The 26,667-nt window shown below is 46.2% G+C and overlaps 1 protein-coding gene across 17 annotated transcripts in view; it reads right to left on the reverse strand.

Annotated features, from left to right (window-relative positions):
- FBRSL1 (fibrosin like 1) overlaps positions 1–26,667 on the reverse strand; it is a 491,903-nt gene that overhangs the window by 17,027 nt on the left and 448,209 nt on the right. For 10 of the 17 annotated variants that reach the window (XM_079322897.1, XM_079322886.1, XM_079322882.1 and 7 more), the window contains 4 exons: positions 9,418–9,814; positions 7,574–7,827; positions 2,581–2,816; positions 453–503 (listed from right to left, as the gene is read on the reverse strand). In XM_079322897.1, the coding sequence (XP_079179023.1) occupies positions 453–503; positions 2,581–2,816; positions 7,574–7,827; positions 9,418–9,814 (938 nt within the window). Of the gene's footprint in view, positions 1–452; positions 504–2,580; positions 3,069–7,573; positions 7,828–9,417; positions 9,815–26,667 lie in introns of all 17 variants that reach the window. The other 7 variants (XM_079322885.1, XM_079322893.1, XM_079322892.1 and 4 more) reach the window with 3 other exon arrangements.

Raw genomic sequence — 26,667 nt, forward strand, 5'->3', positions numbered from 1 at the left:
ACAAGTCCCAAAACATGTATTTATTTTTTTTTTTTTTTTGTGCTTTGGAGCAGTGGGGAGCACCAGGAAGAAACCACCAGTCTGCCTTACTCCTGTGACCTGAGCAAAACCTTGTGAAAGAGCCATGCACTCCGGGCTGCTGCACTGGGAGAAGCACCAGCTGCAAAGGTACTGCAATGACCACTGACTGAGCAATTCCTGCACATTCCCTGCCATCCCAGGCACAGCGATACAGAGCCACAGCAGCAAAAACGCAGGAGACAGAGAATTAAAAAAAAAAAAAAAAAAAAAAAAAAGCCCAAAGAAAACTCGGTACCTTAAAAACATAAAAATCAAGACAGAAAAAGAGCTTTAGAAATGAATGGATCAAAACACTACTCATCAATTGGAAATGAGCAGAAGAGCAAGCAGAACCATTACCAAAGACACCAAGGAGAAAGGTGAGCACTCACGTTGGAATGTCGAAAGTAAGGGTTGTCTAATTTGGGAGCGTACTTGTCAAACTGGAAAGAAAAGAGAAAAAAAAAGGGAACAGGTGAGTTTGGTTTTGGCAGTAGTAGACACATCAGGATCTCAACAAACAATCATGGCCCATGTGTAGGCATTTAACAGCAGAACTGACTGGTTATTCCATACTTGCTCACTGGGGATGTGACTGATTCCCCCAGGCTAACAGAGGAGCCCCCAGGCCACGCTGGGCACTGCAAGGCTCACTGCACAACCCTGTCTCAGGCATCTCAGGCACTGCATGAACAGCCTCCTGCTCTGGGAACAGAGCAGTCCTGATACTGCAGCACAGTCAAACACAGGGAAGTTCAGATCCAGGTCCAGATCTGGGATCTGCCCCTGGATTGCTGAACTAGATCACAGACTAGCAGGTAAGAAACATCTTCCATTAGAGCCCACCATTTACTGTGGGACAGCCAATACCAATTCTCAGTTTCCTGGGTTCCTGCAATTACTTTAGATACACAAATGTATTTCTCCTCTCCTGCAAAAGGGAGAGCTCCCCAGAGTAAAGGTGACTGTAAACTTTCTCCATTCCAGCATGGGGTTTTAACACCTCCATGTGTGTAGTCTGTGCCCTGTTTGTCCTGCTGTTCACCATCTCAAAAGCAAACCCAAAGCACACATATATTGCACTTCTGAACAGTATGTACATTCTGCTGGGGAGGAGGGAATGGGAAGAAGGCAGGGAAGGGAGCTGTAGGACCTCAGGAAAATCTGCTTATTTGGCAAGTCAGCTGCTGTTTCACACTCCTCTATGTGCAGGAGAGTAGATTCGTAATTTCATTAATTACAGTTATTACTGGAGCCATGTCCCCTCCAGTGTAAATACCATAAATTACCAAACACATGCAGCTGTAATTTCAACACTCTTCTCTGGTGTTAGGATTAGCAGACCTGATCTAGTGGAATATAAGAAGATGTGAATGAAATATAACAAAAGAACCTTGCAAGTTGTTTTTGGTCTGAAAGCTGACATCAGCGGGCATGGGTGGGAGGGGAAGGAGCTGTTCCCAAGCTTGGGTATCACAGCTCTTAAATAACACAGGAGACTTCTGAGAAAAGATTCAGGCTTGTTTTACACAGACCAAGCAAAGAAGGAAAGGTGTTTACACACAAGTACACTGAGCAAACACCTGGGGCTGGATTTTCAGTGGATGATATTGCTTTTAATTGTCTTGCTGTTAAGCAGATTACAACCCAAGAATGTCATCAAGCAGTCAGCAGTGGGAAAGAAAAGTGGCAAACACTATGCTCCTTGAGTCCTTGGTAGCTCTTCCCAAAGGCTGTTTTTGCTAGCCTTAAATAGGGTTGTTTCTGCATGTTGGACACAGTGTGAAACTGAGAGGGGGAAAAAAGCTCAATCTTGTGCTTTCAATTTCACAAAGTAATTGCCAGAAATGGGGAGAGAGTGTGTTTTAAAGTACTGACAAAATCCATTTGCAGCAGATCCCTAACAATTTTGTAACAGCTGCAGCAAAGTCCCATTGTGTTACAAGCAAATTCAATGACCAAATGCTGATTACACGGCCAGGAGGATCTCTCCCAGCAGAACCAGCCACACACAAATTAGAGCTTGTTGATGTAATCAAGTAATAAAACGCCTAAATCAATCCAGATCAGGTATTAGGAGGAAGAGGGACAGAACTGGTATTGGATGAGACGCTGCACTGTGGTGAGAGCTCTGGGTAAGCCAGCACGGTCTGCCCTGCACCCAGCAGCTGTGGGGACAGTGGCTGGGGCTGGAAGCCACCTGTCCTGTGCCATCCTGTTGGTGTCTTTTGATGTGTCAAGGCAGCTGGCTCTGGGAGAGGGGGAATAGAAATACACAGCAGGACACACAAAAAGGAAATAAAAGGATTCTGGACTTGTCTCGTGGGTGCTGTATCTGCTCACGGGGCACCAGGAGGCTTGGTGTGGGGGCTCTGGGTGGAAAAGGGGTCCCTTTGGGAGTGCTGGCCTCCAGGCTGGAAGGGCAGGGACAGCACACCTGGCTGAAATGAAGAGGGCTGGGTTTTTGTTTGACAAGAGTGGGTTAGGCTTTTTGACCAGAGATGCTCTACTTATCCTCACATTTTGGGCTGGGGTACGCACCATGGGAGGTGCAGAGGGCGGCATGAGCGGCGTCTGGGGCAAGCTGGATGGAAAAGGAGTGAATGTGTGCTGGTGGGTGTGTTGGTGCTGATGCGTGTGTTGGTGCTGGTGAAACTCCGCTCTCAGCAGCGGCACCGGGCCAAGTGAGGCAGCGGCCCGGTCCGAACTCTGAACCAAAAACCGGTTGTTCAGCTCTTGCCTGAGCAGTTCGTGATCTAGAGGAGAGAGAGAGAGAAAAAAAAAAGACACAGAGGCCCGTGGGCCTGTGAGTACCACAAAGACGGAGGAGAAAGAGTCAATATTCACCTGGCATTCCCTGTTTCTGCAGGTCATGCTGTGGTGGTTTTCTACGTGAGGACTCATTGGTGGAGGTAAGAGAGATGCCTGTGACAAAGTACCAATCAGAATCCCCGAATGAGGCTGGCAATACATGATTGGTTGGTTGAATGATATCAACAGGCTGGTATCTAAAGACAAGAGAGAACACCATGAGTCATCACAGCAGAAAACATCATCGGGGCTCGAACTCCGCCCGGGCCGCCCGCCGCCCGCGCCCCCCGCTGTCCTCCCGGCACTCAGAGACCAGCCTCAGCTCTGGGACACAGCCCAGAGATCAGCCTCACCTCTGGGATACACCCCAGAGATCAGCCTCACCTCTGGGACACACCCCAGAGATCAGCCTCACCTCTGGGATACACCCCAGAGACCAGCCTCACCTCTGGGACACAGCCCAGAGATCAGCCTCACCTCTGGGATACACCCCAGAGATCAGCCTCAGCTCTGGGACACACCCCAGAGACCAGCCTCACCTCTGGGACACACCCCAGAGATCAGCCTCACCTCTGGGACACACCCCAGAGATCAGACTCAGCTCTGGGATACACCCAGAGACCAGCCTCACCTCTGGGACACAGCCCAGAGATCAGCCTCAGCTCTGGGATACACCCCAGAGATCAGACTCAGCTCTGGGATACACCCAGAGACCAGCCTCACCTCTGGGACACAGCCCAGAGATCAGCCTCACCTCTGGGACATGCCCCAGAGATCAGCCTCACCACTGGGGTGTGCCCCAGAGATCAGCCTCAGCTCTGGGATACACCCCAGAGATCAGCCTCACCTCTGGGACACACCCCAGAGATCAGCCTCACCTCTGGGATACACCCCAGAGATCAGCCTCACCTCTGGGATACTCCCCAGAGATCAGCCTCACCTCTGGGATACACCCCAGAGATCAGCCTCACCTCTGGGACACACCCCAGAGATCAGCCTCAGCTCTGGGACACACCCCAGAGATCAGCCTCAGCTCTGGGACACACCCCAGAGACCAGCCTCACCTCTGGGATACTCCCCAGAGATCCAGCATCACCTCTGGGGTCACTCATGGGAGCTGCATCTTCCCACACCAGCGAGGTGCTGGGGAGTGCCCTGGAGGCCAACAGCTCCAGTTAAAACAACAGTACTGACCTTCATCCTCTGGGTGTGTGACAGTCAGAGGCACACACACACACACACACACTGAAATCTGATGTGTGTTAAACTCTGACTCATACATACTTCACAGGTACAATGTTGGTTAAGTTCTGCAGTGCAATGGTATAAAAGTAGGTTTGGGTGACTGGAAACTGCCTGCTCAGACACCCATCCCTGTGCCATGCCCCTTCTCAGCCCCAGCACATGCATGCAAAGACCAGGAACATCTATCCTATAAATCAACACCTTCCTCGCTCTAAGTTTTTTATTGAGATCTTAAATAGCAAGCAGTCCTTTCCTCAATTTGTAGCAGGCTGTAATTCTTGTTTTTGTCATTGCCTCCAGGCTTTTCTCCTCTGAGAAAATACAGAGGAGGAATCAGTGGGAAGAGGACAAACACTGAAGTAGCACAAGATCTCATCAAGGTTGCAACGACTGCTGAAACAAAATGTTCCACCATATGACGTGGCCTCTTCTCAGCATCTTGCTCTGGAATAACAACTTGCATTGAATGTGAATGTGGCTCAGGACACCAGTGCTTTAGAAATTATGTCACTGAAGACAGTAAGGATCAATGCCCACTTCTCCAAAATGTCTGCTAATATAACAACTAAATCTATCTGTGGCTTTGCCTAAAAACTTCACACACGGATTAGCATCCAACATGTCATGTAGTTTTGCAGCAAAGACCAACCTGTGTCCCCAGCTGTGGATGACACACACCCAGTCCTGACTGATCTACTTGCTTCTGAATTTGCATGAATCCACTTCTTTCACTGTAACAGCCCCTTCAAACTACAGCTCTGAATATAAAGGGGCAAAAGAACACCTGCGCTTTAAAGTTTTATTTCATTTTCTGCAGGGATTTCTTTCACTTCGATTTTTTACAGTAACATTAGAAATGTCCAAATCAATCACTTTCTGAAGTGACATGGTTAAGACCTTTAAAAACATGCACTCTGGTGGAGAACTTCAAGGTCTCTACTATCACTTGGAAGCCTACAATCGAAAGTCACATTTGAAAGCAAATTTTGGGTGCCAAAGTCATTTGCCTTTCAGTAATAAATGTATTGCTAAGAGCAGGTACTCTGTACTGCTACAATCCATATAATAATTGATACAAAAGCAGAAAGCATATATATTTGTGATACTGAAACCTAAGGCACTGGAGCAAAAGTCTATAATGGGTTCTCCTTGGATTGAGCAAATAAGGAAAGAACTACAGGCTGAAAGCACTTAGATCCAAAACCTAACCTCTTTAGAGAATATGAGCATGATTTTGTGTGTGTGTGTGTGTGTGTGTGTTTACGCTTTTAAATCTGGCATGACTTTAAGAAACTGAATCCTTCTGTTAGCATCAAGATAATCCACTTTTCTGGAGGGGGAGATAAAAGCAAGTTGGCAGTTGTAAGTGCTCTGATATCCAATTTCTTTAAGAGACTGGAAGTCAGACTGATAGATTTGCAGCTGGCTCCAGCCCATAGCCCTCTACCACAGCTTTGGCCTCTGTCAGGAGAAGAAAAGGCCTGGAGATGTCTGGAGAAGCTGTGTGGCACTTGGAGCAGTGGCTGCTTCATAGTAAGGATTGAATTGCAAAGGAATAGCCCAGCTCTGAGGAGCTCTGAGCAATTCTGGATCAGAACTAAGCTCTTGCACCTGCCAGTGATGTCAGATCCAGTCACACCATAACAGAAGCAGGAGCAGGGTGCCTGAGCAGCCCTTGGGACCTGCAGACACTGTCCTGTGTGCACACATGAGCTGGGCATGGCACAAAAAGGGCACTCATGGTGCCCTCATGTTCAGTAGAGGAGAGACACAGACCTGTTTCCTCTGTGCATCCCACATCAGGGCAGCCCTTGGGCAGATGGCAGAAACCCAGAAGGGGCTGCTCCTAAGTTACTTGTATTAGCTTTAGGTTTGAAAAGGAAGAGATGCCACCAGAAGTGCATTCTTGTCTCCCTCTTCAGGGCTGCTCAGCAATATTGTTTGCTTTTAAGGAAGTTTTATGTGAATGACAACAGAAGCTCCTGGCTCTGCAGCACTCTGTATTGATTTTATGATGTGCCACTTTGCAGGCATTTCATATAGTGCAGACAAGAGGCATTTCACTGTCTGCAGGGTTAGACACCCAGACCTTTTCCTCCACTAACTTAGGCTTCTCCTACTTAAATTGCAGGAGAAATCCTTTTAGTAGAAGCAAGACTGTTAGCGTTTCCTGGCAAGCTGCTGAATGTGAATAGGTCACTTGATCTTGCATCTCCTGAAGCTAATGGTGAAAACATACTTGCTTTCAGTGACTGCAATATCATGCTTTTAGTGAGTCCTTTGCTATTTCCTTTTGCTATGCTTTCAAAGTCTCCATCACAGTAGTTCTTCGCCTTAAACAGGGGAAGCAATGAATAGGTCTCCCACAGTGCTGCCAACATCTTCCCAGCCATGTGGTTGAAATTCTAGATGGTGCCAGGGCCCGTGACAGCTGCCAGCTTTGGCCTATGTGGTCCTGTCTCTGGCAGGGAACTCACAGCACTTTTGTCTATCATTCTTCTCAGAGCTCACTTTGGACCAATTAGTACTTTTTTTTTTTTTTTTTTTTTTCACTTAAAGAAGCAGTAATAAATAACGAGACATTATTTAGCTCCTGGAAGCAAAAAAGGGGGATGGAAGACCATCAGATTTTTCCACAGCAGATCTGTCATTTCCTTATTCCTTTAACTGATTTTATAGGAAACAGAGAGTGTGTTTTTTGCAAAATGCTTGTCCTGTTTAATCCCTGCTGAGTTAGTTGTGGAGTCAAATGCCAGATCAAAAGGAGGCCCCAGCAAGTGAAAGTTGCTGGGAAGTCTCCAGCTGCCAGGGTCTCTTCCAGGGACAGCTGTAGGCTAATGGATAAGCTATAAACAGGGCATTTAGGGCAGTAATGACAATAGAATGGGCGGCCAGGGTGAACAAAGAAAACTTTTTAAAAGGATGCAAAGATAGTGAGAGTAGAACAGCAGAGCTTGTCAGCTGAGCTGTCTCTGACTCAGACTGAAGGGCCATGGAGCCATGGGCACAGAGCAGAGGATCCTGCTCTGCCAGCAGGATGTGCTGCTGGTCGAAGGATCAGGCAGGGGATTAAGTGGGATTCAAATGCTCGGTTAGAACAACTGTAGAAACAGTATTTTTTTATCAGTTCTAACAACAGCAGTGTTCTTTGGAGAGGGGAGAGAGAAGGGGAGAATGGCAAAATGCACATCACTTCTCTGTTAATCTAAAAAAATGTCTAATGACTGTGGAATGCCACACTGGACAGACAACTCATGCCCTGGGAAACTATAGGAAGTGACGTGTCTACAATCTCTTATCCAGAAAAGCACATCAAGATCTCCCACCTGTTTCATGAGCAGTGTCACAGTTCCAGCACACACTGAGGGGTCTGTGCCGAGGGATTTCTCCTGCCCACCAGCCAGCCCATCTCTGAACACCCTCCAGTGCATGCACGGCCCTGTGAGAAGGGACCTACCCGCAGGGTGCCCTGGTATCACGAGGCTGTTGGTGGGGAGCGCTGGTGGCGGTGGCAGCGTGGGTGGGGTGGCGAACATGGCCGGATGGTGCTGGTGCTGGCTCTGCGATCTGAGAGAGAAGTGCGAGGTAGCAAGATTAGAGATGGAGAGGGGCAGAGCTGGGCCCGAGGAATGGTGAGGTGGAATCTGGGGAGACAGGGGCAGGTGTTTCGGGAGGCTGATGCTCGTTGCACTGCTAGCACTGCTGCTCCGGCTGCAGAGAGAAAGAGACGGGAGGGAGGGGAGAGAGACAGAGAGGGAAAGAGTGTGTTACAATACAGGACTGAAACAGTGCAAGAAATACACTACCAGAAACAACACAACTGTGGAACCTTGATCTCCCCAGGCTTGTGTTTTTGCTTGTCTTAATGGCAGTGGAGACAGTTAACGAATCTTAATGAACGTCTCCAACAGGGCAGAACGGGCTTGGGCTCTCTGGAGGGACATTTCCTCTGGTGCTACAATCCTCAGAGCTATCTGTGAGTACTGATGAAGGCCACAGAGGCAGCTGGATTTCGCACCTTTATGGAGCCTCTGATGACCTTGCAGAGTCCATGTGGATCCTTGTGACCAGAGGACACAGTGACCCCAATTCCTTTTTCTTTTGCTTTGGATGTGCAGAGCTGCACTGCATGAGTGACAGGGACCCCACAGGATCTGCTGCACATGTGCTGTGCAGTTGTAGTCACACAAGCATGCAAATGCACACCATGTTAATAATTTTTCTCATAGTAATTTCTATTTTACATCTTCTTCAATTATTATTATGCCATTGCAAATGATCTAAGTTTTGTGGGCTATCACTGCACAATCACACACTATCACTGCAGTTATTAGTTGTGTAATTCCCACAATACTGAATTATCTGTTGCAAACTAAACCTCAGAGAGATCTTGAATAGTTTGAAACATTATTCACCATTTATACTATGGTGGCATTTACAAGGTAAAACCACAACAGACCTTAAGTATGCAGGATACTGTGAAATACACATTAATGGCAGCTCTCTGTATTCATACTCTGACCTTTGTGCAGTCAAATAATATACTTTAAATCAGTTTTCTCATCTTGTTTGAACTAGCCTAACTCTTGCTTGGGAGGCAAGGCATGTTTTCTGTACCAGCAAAAAGACGACACAGGTTCCAGTTGACTGACTGAACTCCTTTCTCTAAAAACATTTCATCCATACCATTTTCACCCACCCTCCTTACTGGATGGTGGCAATTTGAACAGCAGAGCTAAGCCTCCTGCAAGATCTGAACATGACAAATTGAAGCAGATTTATCAGCCTACACGGGAGCCTGGTCTTAGGGACACAGCGTTTTCCAATACAGATCACAGGATATTCTGACTTGGAAGGGACCCACAAGGATCAAAGTCCAAGACAGATATCTCTCTTTTGATGCTGGTGAGACAAAATACCTGAGAACCATGAGTAATGGAAATATTTCTGAATGTGGAACAAAGTTGTTGCTCAAACTCAAACCACCTTAAATTTCTAAGTCAAGAACTATCCAGCTCAGACAAGACCATGCAAAATTTGACTTGAAACTGGACTGAAAGGAACACGTGCCTTTCTCCCAGAAGGTGTGCATTTATCACCTCATTTATCACGTTTCAAATGCATTGACCCACCACAGCTGGAAAAACCAGCCTGGAGCCAGCCCATGAAGTCCAACACCCAAAGCTCAGACCATCCTACCCCAGATGAGCGCTCGCCTGCCTCCCAGCAATTTCCACCTGTTTGAAACAACCTTCAGCCCTGCAGCAGCCTGAATGTGCCGGGAGCATCCCTGACTCCTACCTGATGTTATTGAGTCCGTTGTGGGCCACCTGGTGATGCACTTGGTAGTTGAGGGGCGGAGGGATGTGGCTGGGGGGCTGGCTGCGCAGCTCGGGGATCAGCTGCGGCTGCGACTGCGGCCGGGGCTGCGGCTGCGACTGCGGCCGGGGCTGCGGCTGCGGCGTGAGCCTGGGTGGTGCTGGTGCTGAGATCACTGGCTCCTTCTTCAGCAGGGGGCTCGCTCTGGCACTTGACGTGGGCGCTGAGGAAGTGGAAGTCACGACGGCAGCGACCGGCTGGGGGCTGGGGATGGGCAGGGCGAAGGGCACGTCGGTGCTCAGCTCCCGGCTCCGCTCTAGCCCAGACACCTTTGGGACATTGGCTGCTTTCGCTTCTGGCTTGTCATTCAAGGTGGGACCTTATGGAGTGACAGGAAAAAGAACAAAGCACATGCTGAAGGGTTTGCGTTTCTTTCTCTGCTTGGTAGAACACATGCCTGGGAAAAAACAAGTCATGTTTCAGCTCGTGGGAGCGCCGTGGGAGCACTGCTGCTACAAGATGGATGTGTGTTTGAGGCTGTCCTTCCGCTGTCCTTGACTGGCCAGTCCACTGTACTTTTAGCATGTGTGCAAGAGACTTAGCTGACATTAAATGAATGCATACTACAGAGAACATACAGCTTTGTGACTTCTTCAGGGACCCAAGGTTATGTACAACAGGAGTGTGAACATGTCTCAAGTTACTGGTACAGTATTTCCTGCTCAATGCAAGTTTCATGTTCAGGAAACACAGGCCTCATCACTAAGACATTTCATTTTCTCAATGCCCTTTCATGGTAACCCACATTGGATTTAGGCTCAACTCCAGCTACAATGCACCATGATCCAAGCATCAATCCTTAATGATAACCCTACCTGTCTTCTATGATGGAGACTACCTGGGATCTCTGTAGGAAAAGATGGGACAGCTCTGCACAGAAGCTGTGACACTGCTGTCCCCTGGCCACACACTTGTGTGGAAGAACAGAACAGAGAATGCGGGAAAAATACAGTCAGAAGTTCAGTGGGCACTCAGATGTAGTCCTGCTCACCCCAAACAGTGCAAACATCTGTATGCTCGGCATGCCAAAACTATCAGGAATGCTGCAACCTTGCAAAATGCACCTACAGAGAATTCCAGATGGAATTACTCCTTCTGTGGTGCCAAACCCAGCCATTTTTCATAACTAAGCTAAACAAAGCATCCCCAAGAGTTAAAAGACTGGAAAGGAAAAAGGGAGGAAAGAAGAGATGTTTCAGATCAAGCAGTATCCAAAAGGTTGAAGACAACTGAAAAGACCAACATGAAAGCAATTCAACTCCCACTGCAACTCCCTTTTCACCCCAATCTGTGTATCCTTGAGTGCACACATACCCACAATTACAAGGAATCTCTTTATGGGCTACAAGACCTAAGGTTCTTGGTGTGTTTCACACATCCCACTGTGCACACACAGCACCTCTGACTTTCAGGAGACACACTTTTGTTACCCACCAAAACGTGCTGGGGGCTGCCTGCATTTCGCTGCCTCGCAGACACGCAGGAGATGCGACCCACACTCATTAACATGCTCCCAACACCCTCACCAACAAATTCCACCTTTGAAATTCCCCCGTCTCATCAAAGGACCGAGCCAGTTCCTGATGTAGGAGGGTGTGGAAATACCACACAGCACTCCCTTGAGCTAATTCTGGCTGTGCAGATGCTCTGACCTGTGTTTGTGAACAGCCCATGCGAGGCCAGAGCCCCCAGTGCCACTTCCACAGCCCGAGTGCCACCGTGGTGCCACTGGATGGGAGCAGGACAGCCATGGCTCAGAGCCTGCAGCACACCAGCTCATGCTCTGCAGCCACAATGCCCACGTGGTGATGGCATCTCCTTCCTTGAGATAAAAGGCAGCTTCCCACACTGCTGCTGGCTCTGCTTGCACTCTCACTAATGCACCATTTCCCTCATCCGTCCATCAATCAGCTCATCACTGCACATGTATAAATTCAGCATGTGAGAAGAGGACGAATGGAAACATATGAACTATATTTATCAGCTGAAAATGTCTTGAGGTCTTGGGGCCTCAAACCCACAAGTAAAAGGAACAGAAGCCTTTCCAAACACCAGTGTTTTGGCTGGCAGCAAGTACTATCAACACTGTACTTTCCAGCACCTTATATATCTTCACTGGTTTGACACAAAGCCTGGAGATCCTAAATTACTCTCTACAATAAATATAAGCCTCTCATTTCAGTGAATTTCTTTATCAAATGTGAATTCATGCATCACAGGTAACCTGCTTGTGAGATGTAGCTAGACTTGGTTCCGATGCTATTTAGAATATATTTTTAAAGTCAAATTCTCAATGCTCTTGTGCATCATTATTTTATACAATGCCTCCTATGTTTGTAAATTTTCCTCAGATTTTACTGCTAACATCTCAAAAATTGTCACTGCCTAGTCAAGCCAGGGCTCCCCACACTGCATTTTGGAGCAAGTGTGCTCACAGCTGTAGATTCCACTATTTTTCAGGAGCTACCCATTAAAAGCAATTGGGTTTCATTCCTGAGCATAGGTTTCCTCAGAGCCCATTAGCTCTTTGCATCCAACAGGCCTCCTCCTACAGAGTTAAACTTCATATTGTGTAATTATAGGCAATGTAGACTAATGGTGTATATTCAAAACACACTGGCACCACAAAAGTTAGTTGAGTAAAAAGTCAATTAGATCCAAAACAAATCAATAAAGTCCCACATTAAAAGCAGCTGTTTGACCAGTTTTATGTGCAACTATTGATTCCCTGTGGTTTCAGCATTAGCTCTCATTTGCAATTTTCTCAAAGCAAAAGCTCAGGCTCCCTTGCTGACTGATTTGACCAGCCAAGCCCGGTTGTGCTAGTTAGTGCAAGGGGTACATGACTAATTCCTGCTGCCAACTTCCATCTCTCAGGATGCAGCACTGCAATGTTTTTGTGTTTCATTCTTGACAGCAATGAAAATATCCACACGCCAATTTCCCCCTTGCCAGAAAAGCTACAGGCAGGAGTGGGAGTTTCTTTCCTTTTGCAGCCATGTTGCACAAAAGCAGAAGCACGGAGAAGGGAAAGATATGATGTGAATTCATGGGAAAGAGGGGAAAAACATCTGAGAGAGCAGTCCCTGAGCCTTCTCAGCCACTATACGGGAAAGTGAGAATCCTGGTGTTTGATGACTTTGTCATTTCTCCTCCTGGAATGCACACATGGAAGTCTCTGAGCTATCTTTCCTGAAATCCCTCAGGAAGTCAATCTTAATGATTTTAATGAGGGATGCTGCCCATTCTGATCAGGATCTCCAACTTTGTAGTTTCTCTGTGGGATACTTGAATATCCCTCCTAAGAGAACTGCACTCCTGAGTGCCCAAGCTCTGACCAGGCTGACTGCTGCTCACACATGGAAATATCCCAAGGAAAGCAACCAAATATTCCCTTTTGTGCAAGCTGGATCAGGTTGCATTGAGATCCTCCCAGAAATTTCTGTTCTTGGGCTGCTAATCCAGCCCTCCTGAGCAGACAGACCCATGGAGCTGAGCATAACTGCCCCAACAAAAACACAGACCCACCCGACCACACCACAGTGTTCTAGAGGCAAAAATGTGTTCATTTGTACCAAGTCCTAGAGTAATTTTCATGCTTAATGATAACAGGCTGAGCCAATTTGCCTAAGACTTGACAGTCAGCTCCAATAATTCAACCTTAATTAAACCTGAACGCATGTCAGTTCAGCTTGTCCCTTCACAGGAAATCTGACATTTGTAATGATTCATGTTCCAGCCATGCTAGGGGAAGGCTGGATCACATCTGCCACTCTACCGTGTAGAGCTCGATCCCTTCTGAGCACGCCAACTTTTGTTTATTTTCTAACCAAACACCTTGGACTTCTTCCATTGTGAGGTTTTCTTAAATGAACAGACACGCCTTGATCTCACAGGGATGAATGATGAGTGAGTGGGATAGACAGGGAAGAAAAGGGTGAAAATGCTCTAACAATAAAAAAAGCCCAACAACCTGGGATTAGTAATTCTTGCCTCCCTGATCGACTAATTTGTTCATTTGGAGTGTTGCAAAATGTTAACCTCCCTACGTCCTGGGCTACATCCAATTCCAACTTCAAGCAGTAAAGAAGAAAACCATTTTTAAAAGCACAGAGAGCTTTAGCTCCTGCTGTGTAAATCTGCAGAAACTGGAGGTGAAGTTTAAGGGAAACCCCGAAGTCGACAACAGCTTAAATTACTGTATAAAGTGTGCTTCAGGAGGAGTTACCCAAAGCTGAGAGGTCATCAACCAAGACTCCATCTGAAAGTGTCCTGAATTCTGCAGTGTGGCTTCAGTAACCCATCCCCAAGGCTGCAGAGGGTGACATGCCTGCTGGAGTGTAACTACACAGCATTGCAGGCTAAGCACAATACAGAAAGTCCCAGACACAAATTAAACCTTTCTGTTACAGGAATTTGCTTTCAAGCTGATTAGGAGTAGCTCAAGTGCAAGGGATTAAACATGTAAAGGCTGCTTTGAGAACTCCAATAAGCAGTTACTGTGTTATACAAACAGTACTTAGGGCAACAGCAGTTCCAGCCCTGCCTCTTGCTCTTTGCAAGCTGCTGGTTGCTGCTGAAAGGGGACTGTCAACACACGTACAATGTGATTGGAAATAATCTAATCTTGCTTGCACGCCTTTCCTTTGTCTCTTGAAAAAAAGAAAAGTGGAGTCATTCAGACGTCTTTCTGCAGCCTCCCTCTGCAGTCTCCCTTGTTGCTTTCAAACAGCAAGGGTGATGGGGTGATGTGAGAAAGAAATTCCTCTCCTACATCCATCAATGACATCTTTACCAATGGCAGTTTCCCAAGAAACACAACAACCACCATCTGTAGCCCATCTATCCGCCCTGTACATATCCTTGAAAACAGACACAGGCCAGACTGGCTGTGGTGAACCCTGCTCCATATTCCAGCGAGAAACGCTACAAAAGCACCACGGGAATTACACATGGCAAGAAGCTGAGAATCTCAGAGTGAGCTGATGAGTCCCAGAGAAGAGTTTTGAAGCATCAGCAAAGCGAATGAGTAGAGAAGAGCAAGACTTTACAGCAGTAGGTGAAAACAAATAATTAAATGAACCTCAGTAAACATTTTGTGTAATTTTTTTGGAATTTTATTTTAAATTTAACTTTTAGGCTGCTGCATAATGTAATGGGATGTATATGGAACACATCATAAGCAGAAGAGAGAATAAAACATTTTGCATTGACAGCAATAACACTGATGCTGGTAGAGTGCTTGCAAGTGAAAATCAATATTTAAGTGCTAATTCTTTATCCCTAGATGGCTTTTCCTTTTATATAAATGTCTTTTTCATTGCATTTTAGGAGAGTAGCACTACTTAAGGCTTTAAGCAATTAGCTGTTTGCCAAGGTAAGGCAAGCAGGGCTACTACAACACAGAAGCTCTCCAACAAAGGGGGCACAGAGTTCTTCCACCTATTTTAATGCAAATCAGCTCAAGATAAGACATAGAGACATGGGAGTCGCACATAAAGCTACTGTCTGGGAAGGTCCACGGTGTGCAGCAAGACAATAATTAGCATTACTGAGAAGCAAAGGCCAGGTTTCCAGCTTGACAGCAGTACTACACATCAAGCTGTGTCAAAGCAATGTTCTCCCGTGCCATGGGCTCCTCTGAACATCACAGGCTCCTGATGGATTTTCCACAAAAAACTACAGTGTTTTCTCACAGAGAAAAGTGAACTGAGTGTGAGCAGAAGCCCTTGTGCTCTGAGCCCGTGCATGAGGAGCCAGCCTTTGTTCCTGGCGAGCTCCCACAGCCCATTCCCCAGAGCAAGGGGAAGCTGCTCCCAGCCGGGTCCGGACCCGTCCCCTATCACTCAGCTCATTTGTACAGAGCTGTCTGTCAAGCTGCATTGCCCTGCTGCAATCTGAAACACCCTCCCAACAGCTGCCACTATCAATTACTCTCCCAGGCAGCCCTGACTATCAGGAAGAGAACTGGAGCGAGCACTTGCCAGTTTTAATAAACTGTGTTGCCCAAGTCATTTAACCTGCTAGATTGCTGTATGCTGGGGCTGTAACAAGCCTTCAGCTTTTCAACCTAGAAGAAAGCAACAGTGGCAAAAAGCTGTCAGCTTGGTCCTCAGAATTAACTTCCAAGGGTGTCTTCCCCCACTCTCCCTCCCGAAGCGCCCAAGTTTAAAAAGTGAAATATCTTCAAGTCATTTTCATAATGTCACGACACAGAAAACAGCTCTCATTTTTATCACAGAGACTCCCAAGAATGAAGAGCTGATGTGCTCACGTTAGGGACACACCTGGGCAGAGAGTTCCTCTCTCCTGCACCCACACAGACACACCTGGGCACTCCCCAGAGCCAGCCCTGGCCAGGTACAGGTCACCACACCCTGGGAATGCTGATGCACCCCAAGGGCTTCAGGTTACCCCAAACGCCTCGAGGGCTTTGCATTCTCACTCTCACTATGATTAAAGTTTCTCCCCAACCAAAAACCCAAGCATGGCAAATTTACACATACTTTGCTTCTTCCAGAACTGTTAGGAAAGACTTCTTAAAGAAATACCTATTTAAAATTAAAACACTTCCATCCAGATCAGTGTTTTTAGTCTTTGGCTCACATATATACCAAGATGTTTGTGAATGTTAATCGGTAAGAAAAGATCTGCCATCACTAGGATTAATTCAGACATAGGAATCTGCTGTCCACCAGAAAGCTTACTGGACTCTACAAATCCAAAAGAAAATTCAAACACACTATGCTGAATGTTTTCCTCAGCCAGCTCTGTAGGTAAGAGGCTTTGTTAAAAAGCTTGAAGCACAGAAAGGTTTCACCTCCTCCTGCAGAAACTGAGGAGCAACAGCAATAAGATATGGACTTGATGCCTATTTACTGCTCTATGGTTCTTTAATGGGATGTTTTATTCCTAGAGATTTGGGAGCTTTCCATGCTCTATCGAGGCATGTTAGCTGTAAGCATGCATGATGACACACCAAAGCTGCAGGAGCTGAATGAAAATGGGTGCCAAACACAAGGATTGGGGCCACAGCATAAAGAAGAAGGATCACCATTCAAATCCCCCCAAAGTAAGTCACACTGCATTTTCCTAGCAATGCTGCTTCTGGCAATATCTCAATGCAAAGCTGGAACTGGATTTGCAGCTAAATCACCTACTGTGGATGCTGGCGTTGTAATGAGATTGAAAGTTTCATACAGGCTTTTTAATCCAGGGCTATAATGCTGGATCAAATGGGTTAAATCTCTTCAGCACTGCTCCTAAGCAGATGCTGAATGCCTACAAACCAGTGACGTAGGAGCCACTCTACCTCCCTGGCCAGAAAACATTACTAAAGCTCCTTGTAGTTGTATACTAAAGGTGTGTTTGTCTTGTTCTGTTTTCTAACATGTGATGGCCTCTTGTACACCTAATTTGAGTGACAGAAAAAGCAACAAGGTAAATAAGTTATTCAGAAAGACACTCCCCCAATATGAAAGCAAGCAAGCACACATCCTCAACTCCAGCTGTAAGCTTTTAAACAGACAGAACTGTTATAAACCAAGAAATCTTTTGATTTTAATTAGGCAAACAAGGGCAAATAATAAACCATCAACTACTACATTACCAGAGAAAATGTACTACTTCTGCTGTTTGAAATCTGTATTGATTCCCATCCAGCCTGCGAGTGAGTTATTAATCACTCCAATTAAATCATGAACACAGGTCTTTACACTGAAATTGAATCCCCACCAATAGATCGATAACTCAAACCTCCAAGAGCAATTACTGCTCAGCATAATAGAGCAGCTTGTAACACAGAGCTCCATGCAGACCACAATTCTCTCTGTCATATCCTTCACAGGCAGTGCAAACAAACTGGGAAAAGAAAGATTTTATAACTATTATTTTCAAAATAAACAGACATCTGCTTAGAGTTACCTAATCTCTCACATCACAGAGGCAGATCTGCCAAGGTCACATTGGAGACATGATTACATTTTTTCACAATTTGTTATTCTAGCAAAGCCCTGATAAGATTGAACTATTGAAGTTCACACTCTGGTTTAATTTCAAGAGGTTAAATGCCAAATCCTTTTCTTATTGCTACAAGGAAGGGATCTGCCAAGCTGCATAATACCCTGTGTGGGCTAAGACAACAATTTTGTTTCATCTGCACAGTCTTATGAAGGTTTTGATTCTTTTTTTTAAATGACATCAGAGAGCTCCAAGCTCCCAGAGAATGATTTAAAGCAAAATCAGAAAGTGAGACTGTTCCGGAGGAGCGTGAATGACCTTTCGGATCTTCCAGCCCGGAGAAGTTAAGTCAACGTCTGGCTGAGAAAGCACACTTGCTAACCAAAACCAGAAAAAGGCAAGAGAGAACATTCTGAAACACCAGATCATCTCTGCTGGGAACAGATGATTGCCCTAACCAGCCAAGCATATGCAGGGCCACAGAAATCCCCATCTCTGCCTTGGAAGACAACTGGTGCCTGTCCTGATGAGAGGAAAGAAGAACTGTCTGCACTCAAGCTCTTGGCTCTCTGTCCTTTCCAGGTGAGAGATGTTTTCCTCAGCATCCTTGCTTCTGACAGGCTGGCCCCTTTCCACAGCCCTAGAGCCCAATCCATCATCCTTCATTAGGGGAGCTATTGGCAGCCAATTAAGTGGTGATGGACCCACACCACAGAGCTAATCAAGATGAGTTCATACCTTACCCTTCAGCCTATGGGCACTGGCTCCTGCTTCCCCTTGCTGCTGACATGGAAAAATGGCACCAGACCAGGCAACACAAGAAAAGCAGCAGGCAGAGGGGCAGTGTTACTGCTGGGGTCTCACCACAGCTTCCCACCACCAGGCAGCTTTTACCAAAGGAAGGCAGGAGATTATCTATTCCCACTGCAGCAGAGGTAGAAAGAGCCCAAAACCAGTTTCCTTCCTCCTTGAAGAGTTGCAAACAGATCTGCTTAGGAACAGTCTCAGTAGCTTGAGTGAGGTCCATACCTGGTGTCATGGCTGGAGCAGTGAGAATGCAAAGTTGTGCTGCAAGGTGACACAGTCTCTGCTAAGCAGGAACCGAGGAGTGACCGACCACACACAAATTAGCAAAATCCCATCTTGTTTATTTGTTATGTCCAGCCCTCACAGCTCAGTAGCTGCTGTCACATTAGTGCTAATATACTCATAATTTGTGAAAACAACACTTGAGATGGAGTGCTTGTCAAGTGGGAGCACTGCTTTGCAACCAGCAGCTCCCAGTGCTCTGCATTCTCCCACTGCCCTCCCTCTTCATTCCCAGGCACAAGGAGGCCCCTTTCAGGCAGATCCCTCCCATGGATTCATACAGCACATTACTAACCCAAACCAACATGTTCAGCTGTCATCCAACTGCCTCCATTTTACTAGCAACTGTGAAATAGCACCTCTTTCCATTAACTTGGTTGAGAATGTAGGGTCAAGATGAAAAGAAACTGGAAGAATTTTCCTGCAAGTTTAAAAGAAATAAGGCATCACTCCTCTTAGCATGTCAAAATCCAGCTCCTGAGCTGCTGGAATGGATCTTAAAAAAAAATTGAGATATTGAAACTAACTGACATGAATACATTCAATAACATTTCCAGTTGCATCATGGATAATTAAAATATTTAAGGGACAAGCTGCAAGTTGTTAATCAGGGAACATTTACTTGAATGGTGTGTGCCCTTTGGATTTGGTCCCTATGGCAACCAAAAATTCACTCCAAAAGGATGTGCTGGAAGAAGCATGTCAGGAGCTGCCTCAACATTTTAATTCACAGAGTGAGCAGTGAATAAATACAGCTACTGACAGCACAGCACAGGCAAAAAAGTTTGTAAACAGCATCAGGAAGTCACAGATGGCCTTTTGCTTTTTCAAATTGAAAAGGTTCACTCTTCCTTTAAACATGCCCACTATCAAGAAAACTGGACTGTGTTGCACATGAATCACAGTTATTAACTACTGAAAACAAAAGTTCTAGAGCAGAGGAGCTCTCCTCCACTTCAGTTCTCAATCCTTGATTTTTTGTGATAGTGTTTCCACTCCTCACATTGGACGGTGTTGCATCTTCTGAAAAATCTTTTCTGTCCCACGTGGTTCAACAGGAACCACACTTAGAGAATGCAACAGCATCTGAGGGATGGCTTTGCAGAATGCTTGAGAAGAAAAATGTGAGGGATGATTGCTTTTACCTTCTGAACAGGAAAGAGTGGTTTGGTATGCAATAAGGGAAAGAAAAGAGCACTTCATGGCACTGCAGAAGGCAAACTCCTTCAGCATGATCTCAGTGTGTGAAGTGCAGCTGCAAAGCTCCTTCCAGCTTTCTCATTTGATGAAGTGTGAATTCTTCAATGGGCAGCAGAAATTCTGGAAATATTTTAGTGCTGGATATGCTGGAGGATAATGTATGACCTAACAGCATCTAGTAAGACCTAACAGAGGAACACTGTGCTATGCATTGCAGTGGAATCACACCCTGTTAATGAAAAGGTGCTCTTGAATCTCTTCTTGTGTGAGGGTTTATGGCTGTGGAAAAACATCTTATGAGGCTGGAGGGTGCAAGGCAGCTGGGATTGCTGCAATGCCAGCCTGGATGTGCACAAAGCCTGGAAGAGCTACTCAGCATTGCAAACCCAAATGTGTGCTCTACACTCCCCTTCCTGCTGACTCCTTGGGGTCCCTTTACATCCACTGCAGTGGCCCTGCAAAGATCATCAAGCACAACCATTTCCACAAGGCTGCTGGATGGAATCTGCTGCAGGTTGTCAAGGCCATGGAGAACCTTGTGATTCTGACATGCATGAGACTACTCACTGTGGTTCAGGAGAGTATTCACTGCCCTACTGACTGAGGCAGAGCCTCAACTCTCACAATCTCCACGTTACCCTCTGGGCTGGAATTGGGCAGGCACTGCCACATCCAGCCTCTTTCTCAGGCAACAAACAAGTACAGGCTCAGACTTCTGCAAAGATAATCACAGGAATAGTCTGGTCTGAAACTGCTGCACATTTCCATTTCAGTATTGGGTGAAAGAAAAGAGACAAGTAAATACGTGGGCTTCGCCTGCAGATACTTTTCCAAGACAGTAATTGCTGCATAATTCATATTCTTGTTTTTACATGTTTGCCATGTGTACCAACAATCCCACTGAAATCACTCTTTTTCCTTCAAGTCCTCTCCATGTCACAGTTTTTCCAAACTGCACAAACACAAACATGCCTAGAGTCCAGTACTAAGCAGCTACTTGGGTTTTGCAAATTCCTATATTCCCAGATTCTTGCACATTAGGAGAGGAAAGTGGGGTCTAAGCTAATTCTTGAGAGACTCCACATTAGCACAGCAGACAACACCATTCCCTCATTATGTCTGTATTCCCTTTCAAGCAGTTCTCTGTGCAGTCAGAATTGAGCCTTTGTATCTCTACCCAGAGCCACCTGGCTCCCCATCAACTCCAGATCCCACAGGCTGGAGGAGTGCTGCCCTCTGCTCCAGGGAAGGCTCAGAAATAGGAAGTATTTGCAATTGATAGCAAATCTTTGCATAGTAAGAAGCAATTCATAGCTTGTGTATCAAAGAGGCTCATGGGGAAGTGCAATGATGCAGTTCCTCATCTCAGTCCTTCAGCAATGGTTTGAGGTACTTGTGCTCATATTAAACTAACTGGAGATGACATCCTAGATCCTTGCAGGGAGGGGAAATGCATTTATTCTAATGGACCTCAAAATGGTTAATAAATTCAATGATTACAAAAGAAATGCCTCATCTCTCAAGGGGCAGAATCCAAGGGCTCGTGCCACTGGTTTTGGTTTTGAGGACACAATATGGTTTTGTTTTTGAGGACAACACTCCAAAGTGCCAGCAGTTGCAGGGAAAACCACCTCCTCCCACATTAACATATTCATTTGCAAAATCTATCACATATGTTGCGTGCAAACTGGCTGAGAGTTGATTCAGCTCTGACAGCATGAGAGCCTCTAGCCCAAATATCTGAAAGTAATAAAATCCACGCCATTCTCCTGATTCCTCACCCGAACAGAGATGTGACCTATATTTGTTCTGCACTGTCAGTGCTCCCAGAAGACAGAAAACAGTAGCACTGGTCCATGCTGGGGTTGTGGACCTCACAGTGGGGTAATTGTCACAAGAAAAACACAAGCAGCAGAGCTTTTGTTACAGGTTATGCTCATGGCTAATGGCAATGACTGGGCTATCACATTCTGCCTTATGGTCACTCCACAAACAGAAATTAGGCCAGGAGAGACAGAGTATCCATTATTTTATATATAGAGATGGGAAGCAGGGGAAATTATGGAACAGTCTCTCACAGACAGCAAGTTTTCCTGTGTTTTTAAGAGGGCTCTCCTCAGCCCTTTGTTTTGCAGGCAGGCTGGCTCTGAGCTGGGCTGTTCCCAACAAGCTCTCAGCCTGCCAGAGGCTCTGAGAACCTGATCTGAATGAGTATGTTTCTGCCCAAGAATCTGTTAAAACCAATGCCAGATTCCCCTTATGCTGGGTGCTGCATAATTCTGAAAAATCCTGTCCTCTTCTAAGACTGAACACAACCACGAGTGGCAGGAAGGAATCAAAGATATTTCCCATTGTGAAAGGAGGAGAAAGACACTGAGGGAGCAGTCAGCCTCTCTGATGCCACACCACATCTCTGGGGACTAAAGCTTTGCTGCATCCACAAGATAAATCCACCTTCTCCCCCTGTTCCCACAGCAGCAGAGAACAACTCCCCAGCTACCAGTGCTGGATGCCAGCAAAGGTCTCCCTTTTTTTTCCTTGTGTAAGGCACTTCCCTCCCCTTCATTTTATAAATTACCAGAACAGACATTTAAATGTTCAAGAATAATCTGAACAGAGTATTCATGCCTTGGGCATTTTCATGCTCTACAAGGAGTGAAACAAAAGGGCCTCATTTAATATCTCCCTACAGCATTCCCTATTCCTGCTCTTCCCTTGTGAATCTCCAAAGGCAAACTCTCAGTGGTTCAAGGCTCCTGAAATACCCCATCCCTCCCTTCCCCCTTTTTAAGATGAGCTTCTAAAGCAAATCTTGCTGGCTGGCAGGAACAGGTGGTAGGAATCCTTCAAAGGAGAGAAAAACCATTTGTATCTAATAAAAGCAGAGGAAAAGTCCGATTCCTGTGGTTTCACTGAGCACCCATGGGAGTCCCTTGGGTGGCAGGAACATGCTGCTCTTTGTGAGCTCTGTGCCCCTGCACCCCAGCCCTGCAGCTGCAGGACAGGCAGGATGCATGTCCCGTCCTCCCTGTCCCTGCAGCCCTGCCTCCCGGGATGCCAAGGAGCAGGGTGGCTCTGCCTGCTTCATGGGGGATTTCAGGAACACTGCAGCAGCTCCTGATGGGACAGGCTAAGGGCTGAGCCTATCTTCTGCCCTGGATTTTGAGATCTAGCTTTACAAAACCAGCAAAAGCCTCTATCCTTTTCAAACATACAGAAACCACCCGATGTTCGAACAAAGTTTTGTGTTAGATCAAAAAGCCAGAACTGCAAAACTGTCCTTGGGGCTTTGCTTTTATTCTTTAGCAAAACCCCTCTACAGTACCTTTCTGATCTTGAGAGAACCACCACAATACACTGAGGTGAACAATATACCTTAATCTCTTGCCTTATATTTGACAGGTAAAGAAGTCTGCCTTGGAAAGGACCCCCAGGACCTGGTTGGCACAGGCTGTGCTCGCTGTGTGGCACCTGGGGACAGCAGCTCTCCTGGAAGGAACTGCAGCCCTGGGACAGCAGCAGCAGCTTGCTCCCCTCTGCCCCTCTCCAGCCCTGCCATCTGCCTTTCTTCCTCCCTCACTGTCAAAGCTGAGGAAGGGAGAGGTGACAAGCTGGAAAGGCAGGGCCAAGACTCGAGAGCGAGCGTACAAAGCACCCTGCTGTGCTCCAAAGTGCTGCTATGGCTGCTCCCTGTGAGCAGGGAATTAGGATATGGTCTCCAGTCCAAGCAGAGGGGGCAGAGGAATAGATGTGCTTGCTGCAGAGACCTCAGGTATTGCTTCTTTCCTGTATTTGCTGGCAAGCACACAAACATCTGTGACCAGGAGCAAATGCTGGAATCCAGGTTTATCTGGATGTGATCTAAGGGATACTTCACTATGATGTGGCCAATGCAGTTTGTTCAAGAGTTAAAAGGAAGGGATATTTCTTCCTATGGAGGAGGATCAGGAAATTAAATCTGGAATTGACTCAGCTCTTCCTCCTTTCTCATATGGGTTTCTTTCCACAAAGAGGGGGTGGCAGTGGGTTTGAATGTTCTCCAAATGTGATTTCCTTTTCCTCCCCAAGAAATTTATAAAGAAAAAGATCTGAAGTCCTTGCAATCTTCTACAGATTCAGGACACATTCAGAAGCTCTGGGCTTCTTCCCATATCTTTGGTTCTCCATACCAATTTTGCCTGTTATGCTCAGCCTACCTCATGCACTGCACATACATTTGGTGAAACTCCATCACTGACCAGCTTTTCAGCAGCCAGCCCCATACCCAGTGCCAGAAAGTCTATTTAGTTTGTAAGACTACAAAACCCAACACACTCCTTTACACAGCCTGGAACAACACTGCAGTATTTACATCCCTTCCAAGGAACCACAGAAACATTTATCACTGTTTGGTCACGCTCTACTTGTCACACACCAGCCCTGGCATCCTGGAGAGGACTGTATTACAAACAAGCGCCCACCTCAAGTACCTTTGGGGTATTCAGCATGTTGTGGCTGCACTGAATTGCTTTCTGACCAGAAAAGAGAACACTTTCTTCAATCACCCTGTAGAAATGTTTTCCTTATGGGCAAACTTTAGAAATATCCACCGCCCGATATTGAGGTTGGTTTTTCTAAGAGCTAAGGATCGTAAAGTAGCCACGTGTTTAAACAAGAGGTCATTATCCACCAGCTCCAGGGTTCAGTACAAGCTTCTAAGCAAGAAGCAATTTGAAAATAGAGCTGTTAAAGCACTAACAGTAATTTAGTGTAATTTAAGTTTCTGTCTTACTGATTTTTCTGGCTAAGATTCATAGTGCTATCAAATTAGCATCTGGTTATCTTGTCGAGGGGAGTAAAGTCAATAGTCTAACAGGCCCATTTTGCTTCTCTTTACTGCTGCAATTGTGTGACTTCATTGATACTAAGACCTGAAGGCAAAGGACACAGCGACAATGCCCTATGGCAGATGCCAAGCTCCTGTTTTGTGTGTCATACAGCACAGTCCAACATATGAGATTTCAGACATAGCAATCAGAAAAACTCTTTCTACTCAAGATGCCATAATCCCAAAAGTTTAACACTAAACTTATTAGTTACCACCAAATTACAGGAAGTGCAATTTTTCAAGGCATGAAGTCAGCAAGAGATTGAGAGTTTTACCCAAAGCTTTAACAGCTTTGTAGCAGTTCACCTGCACCAAAACCTGGAAGCCTTTCAGGACCAATAACAGTAGTATATAACAACATCTGCTATTTAAGCAAACATTCTCTCCTGACTGTTTGCAGAAAAATCTGCTTTACCCAGTACCAACCTCCTCAGTCTCTCCAGCTTCATCTACCCAGTGTGGTAAGAAAAGAAGCTCCTCCACACCCTTCCTTCCTCTCCCTCTCCTCCCCCTCTGGACAGCACATAATTTTCAGCATTAGTTTGTGCTGCTTTCCACATTGCCAGAATGGTCAAACCCACATATGGAAGGAAAGATACCCTTCCAAGCCCACCTCTGGAAAGATGCAGATGTGGTAGGAAAAGCCCTGCAAGCTCCCCTTGTTTCCTTTGAAACTCAAAGAGAACAGATGAGCAGCACATTTGAAATTAATTACAGCAAAACCTACTGCATTGTTCTCTCCTCCCCTTCCTTTTCCCCTGACCCCCTCATCACAGAGCTTTCACTGGAACCTCTGTGGTGTGTATATTTTCCTAAAGTTGCCAGGGCCAAAATGGTACAGCTGAGACATTCACAGAAGTCAAAGAAAGTGCAGGCCCAGGTTAGTGCACAGGGGTACAATAGTTCCTTAAGAGCGAGCGCCTCCCCCGCCGCCGCCTCCCTCCTCCCAAACCTTCCGTCTCTAATGAACCTTTGGTGTCTGTCCACAAAAAACAAACATCAATCAGGCAACAGGCTGTTCCTTTTCCCCTGTTGCTAGTCTGAAATAACAGGCATCCCCCGCTGGGCTGGGAACGCCACTTCCCTCTCCAGCACACATACGGGATAATAAGGGGGAGGCGAAGGAGGAGGAAAACCCGCTCCGAGGTGCCAGAATACACAGCGAGACGTGCCTTTCAGAGCCAGAGAAAACTTGGGAACACAACAGCTTTTGATTCCTCCTGCCCCACTGGGTACGTTAATTATTTAATAGCTGGCTTGTGAATTGGTGGTGGTGGTAGGAACAGGGTGGAAGGGAAATCAGGCTTTCCCCCCCCCCGCCCCCAGTCCCAGTGCTGGCAGAATTGTGTGTGCACACACGTGTGTCTGTGTGTGTGAGCTCTGGGCACGCCTGGCAGCCTCCTCTGCACCCTGCCCTCTCTCCCCACCCACACAACACCCTCCTTGTTGGCCTGTCACCACACTGGCCATAGACAGCATGGGACAGCATCTGGATCAAATGATGCTCGGGGCAAAGAAATCTCGTCTGCTCTCCCTTTGGAAGCAGATATTTTTCACGTATTATGCTTGGGGGAAGGGCACTTCAAAGTTTATATTGGATTTCGACAGAGCTGGAAACGGAGCTGTAAATCAAACAGAGATCAGCTTATGATTTGCAACCAGGGCTTTCTAGGTGTCTGAAGCAACACTTTGGAAGAAGCATAGGGAAAAGGAGAATGTAACTACATCTCATTTGGATGGAGAGGACTCACAGATGTTAGGAGTATTTTTGATCAACAGCTTTCCTGGCACCGATTGTGGTGGAATCCACAACCTTGACGGCTAGCTGAGTAAGAAAGTGCTGGCAAGCTCCTGACTGCATGCAGGCAATTTGCAATGCTGCCAGTCAATATTTCAGTGAAAACAAAATTGCAGGGATCATATTAAAAGACAGAAAAACAGAAAATAAAACAAAACAAAATCCAGCCTTTCCTTTTAAGAGAAACTCTGATGCAAACTGATGGGAAAGTCCCTTCCAAATCAAAATGCAGTCTTTGTTTGTTTAAAATTAACACGCT

The sequence above is a fragment of the Erithacus rubecula genome (genome assembly GCF_903797595.1).
Source record: "Erithacus rubecula genome assembly, chromosome: 19".
Taxonomy (NCBI): Eukaryota; Metazoa; Chordata; class Aves; order Passeriformes; family Muscicapidae; genus Erithacus; species Erithacus rubecula.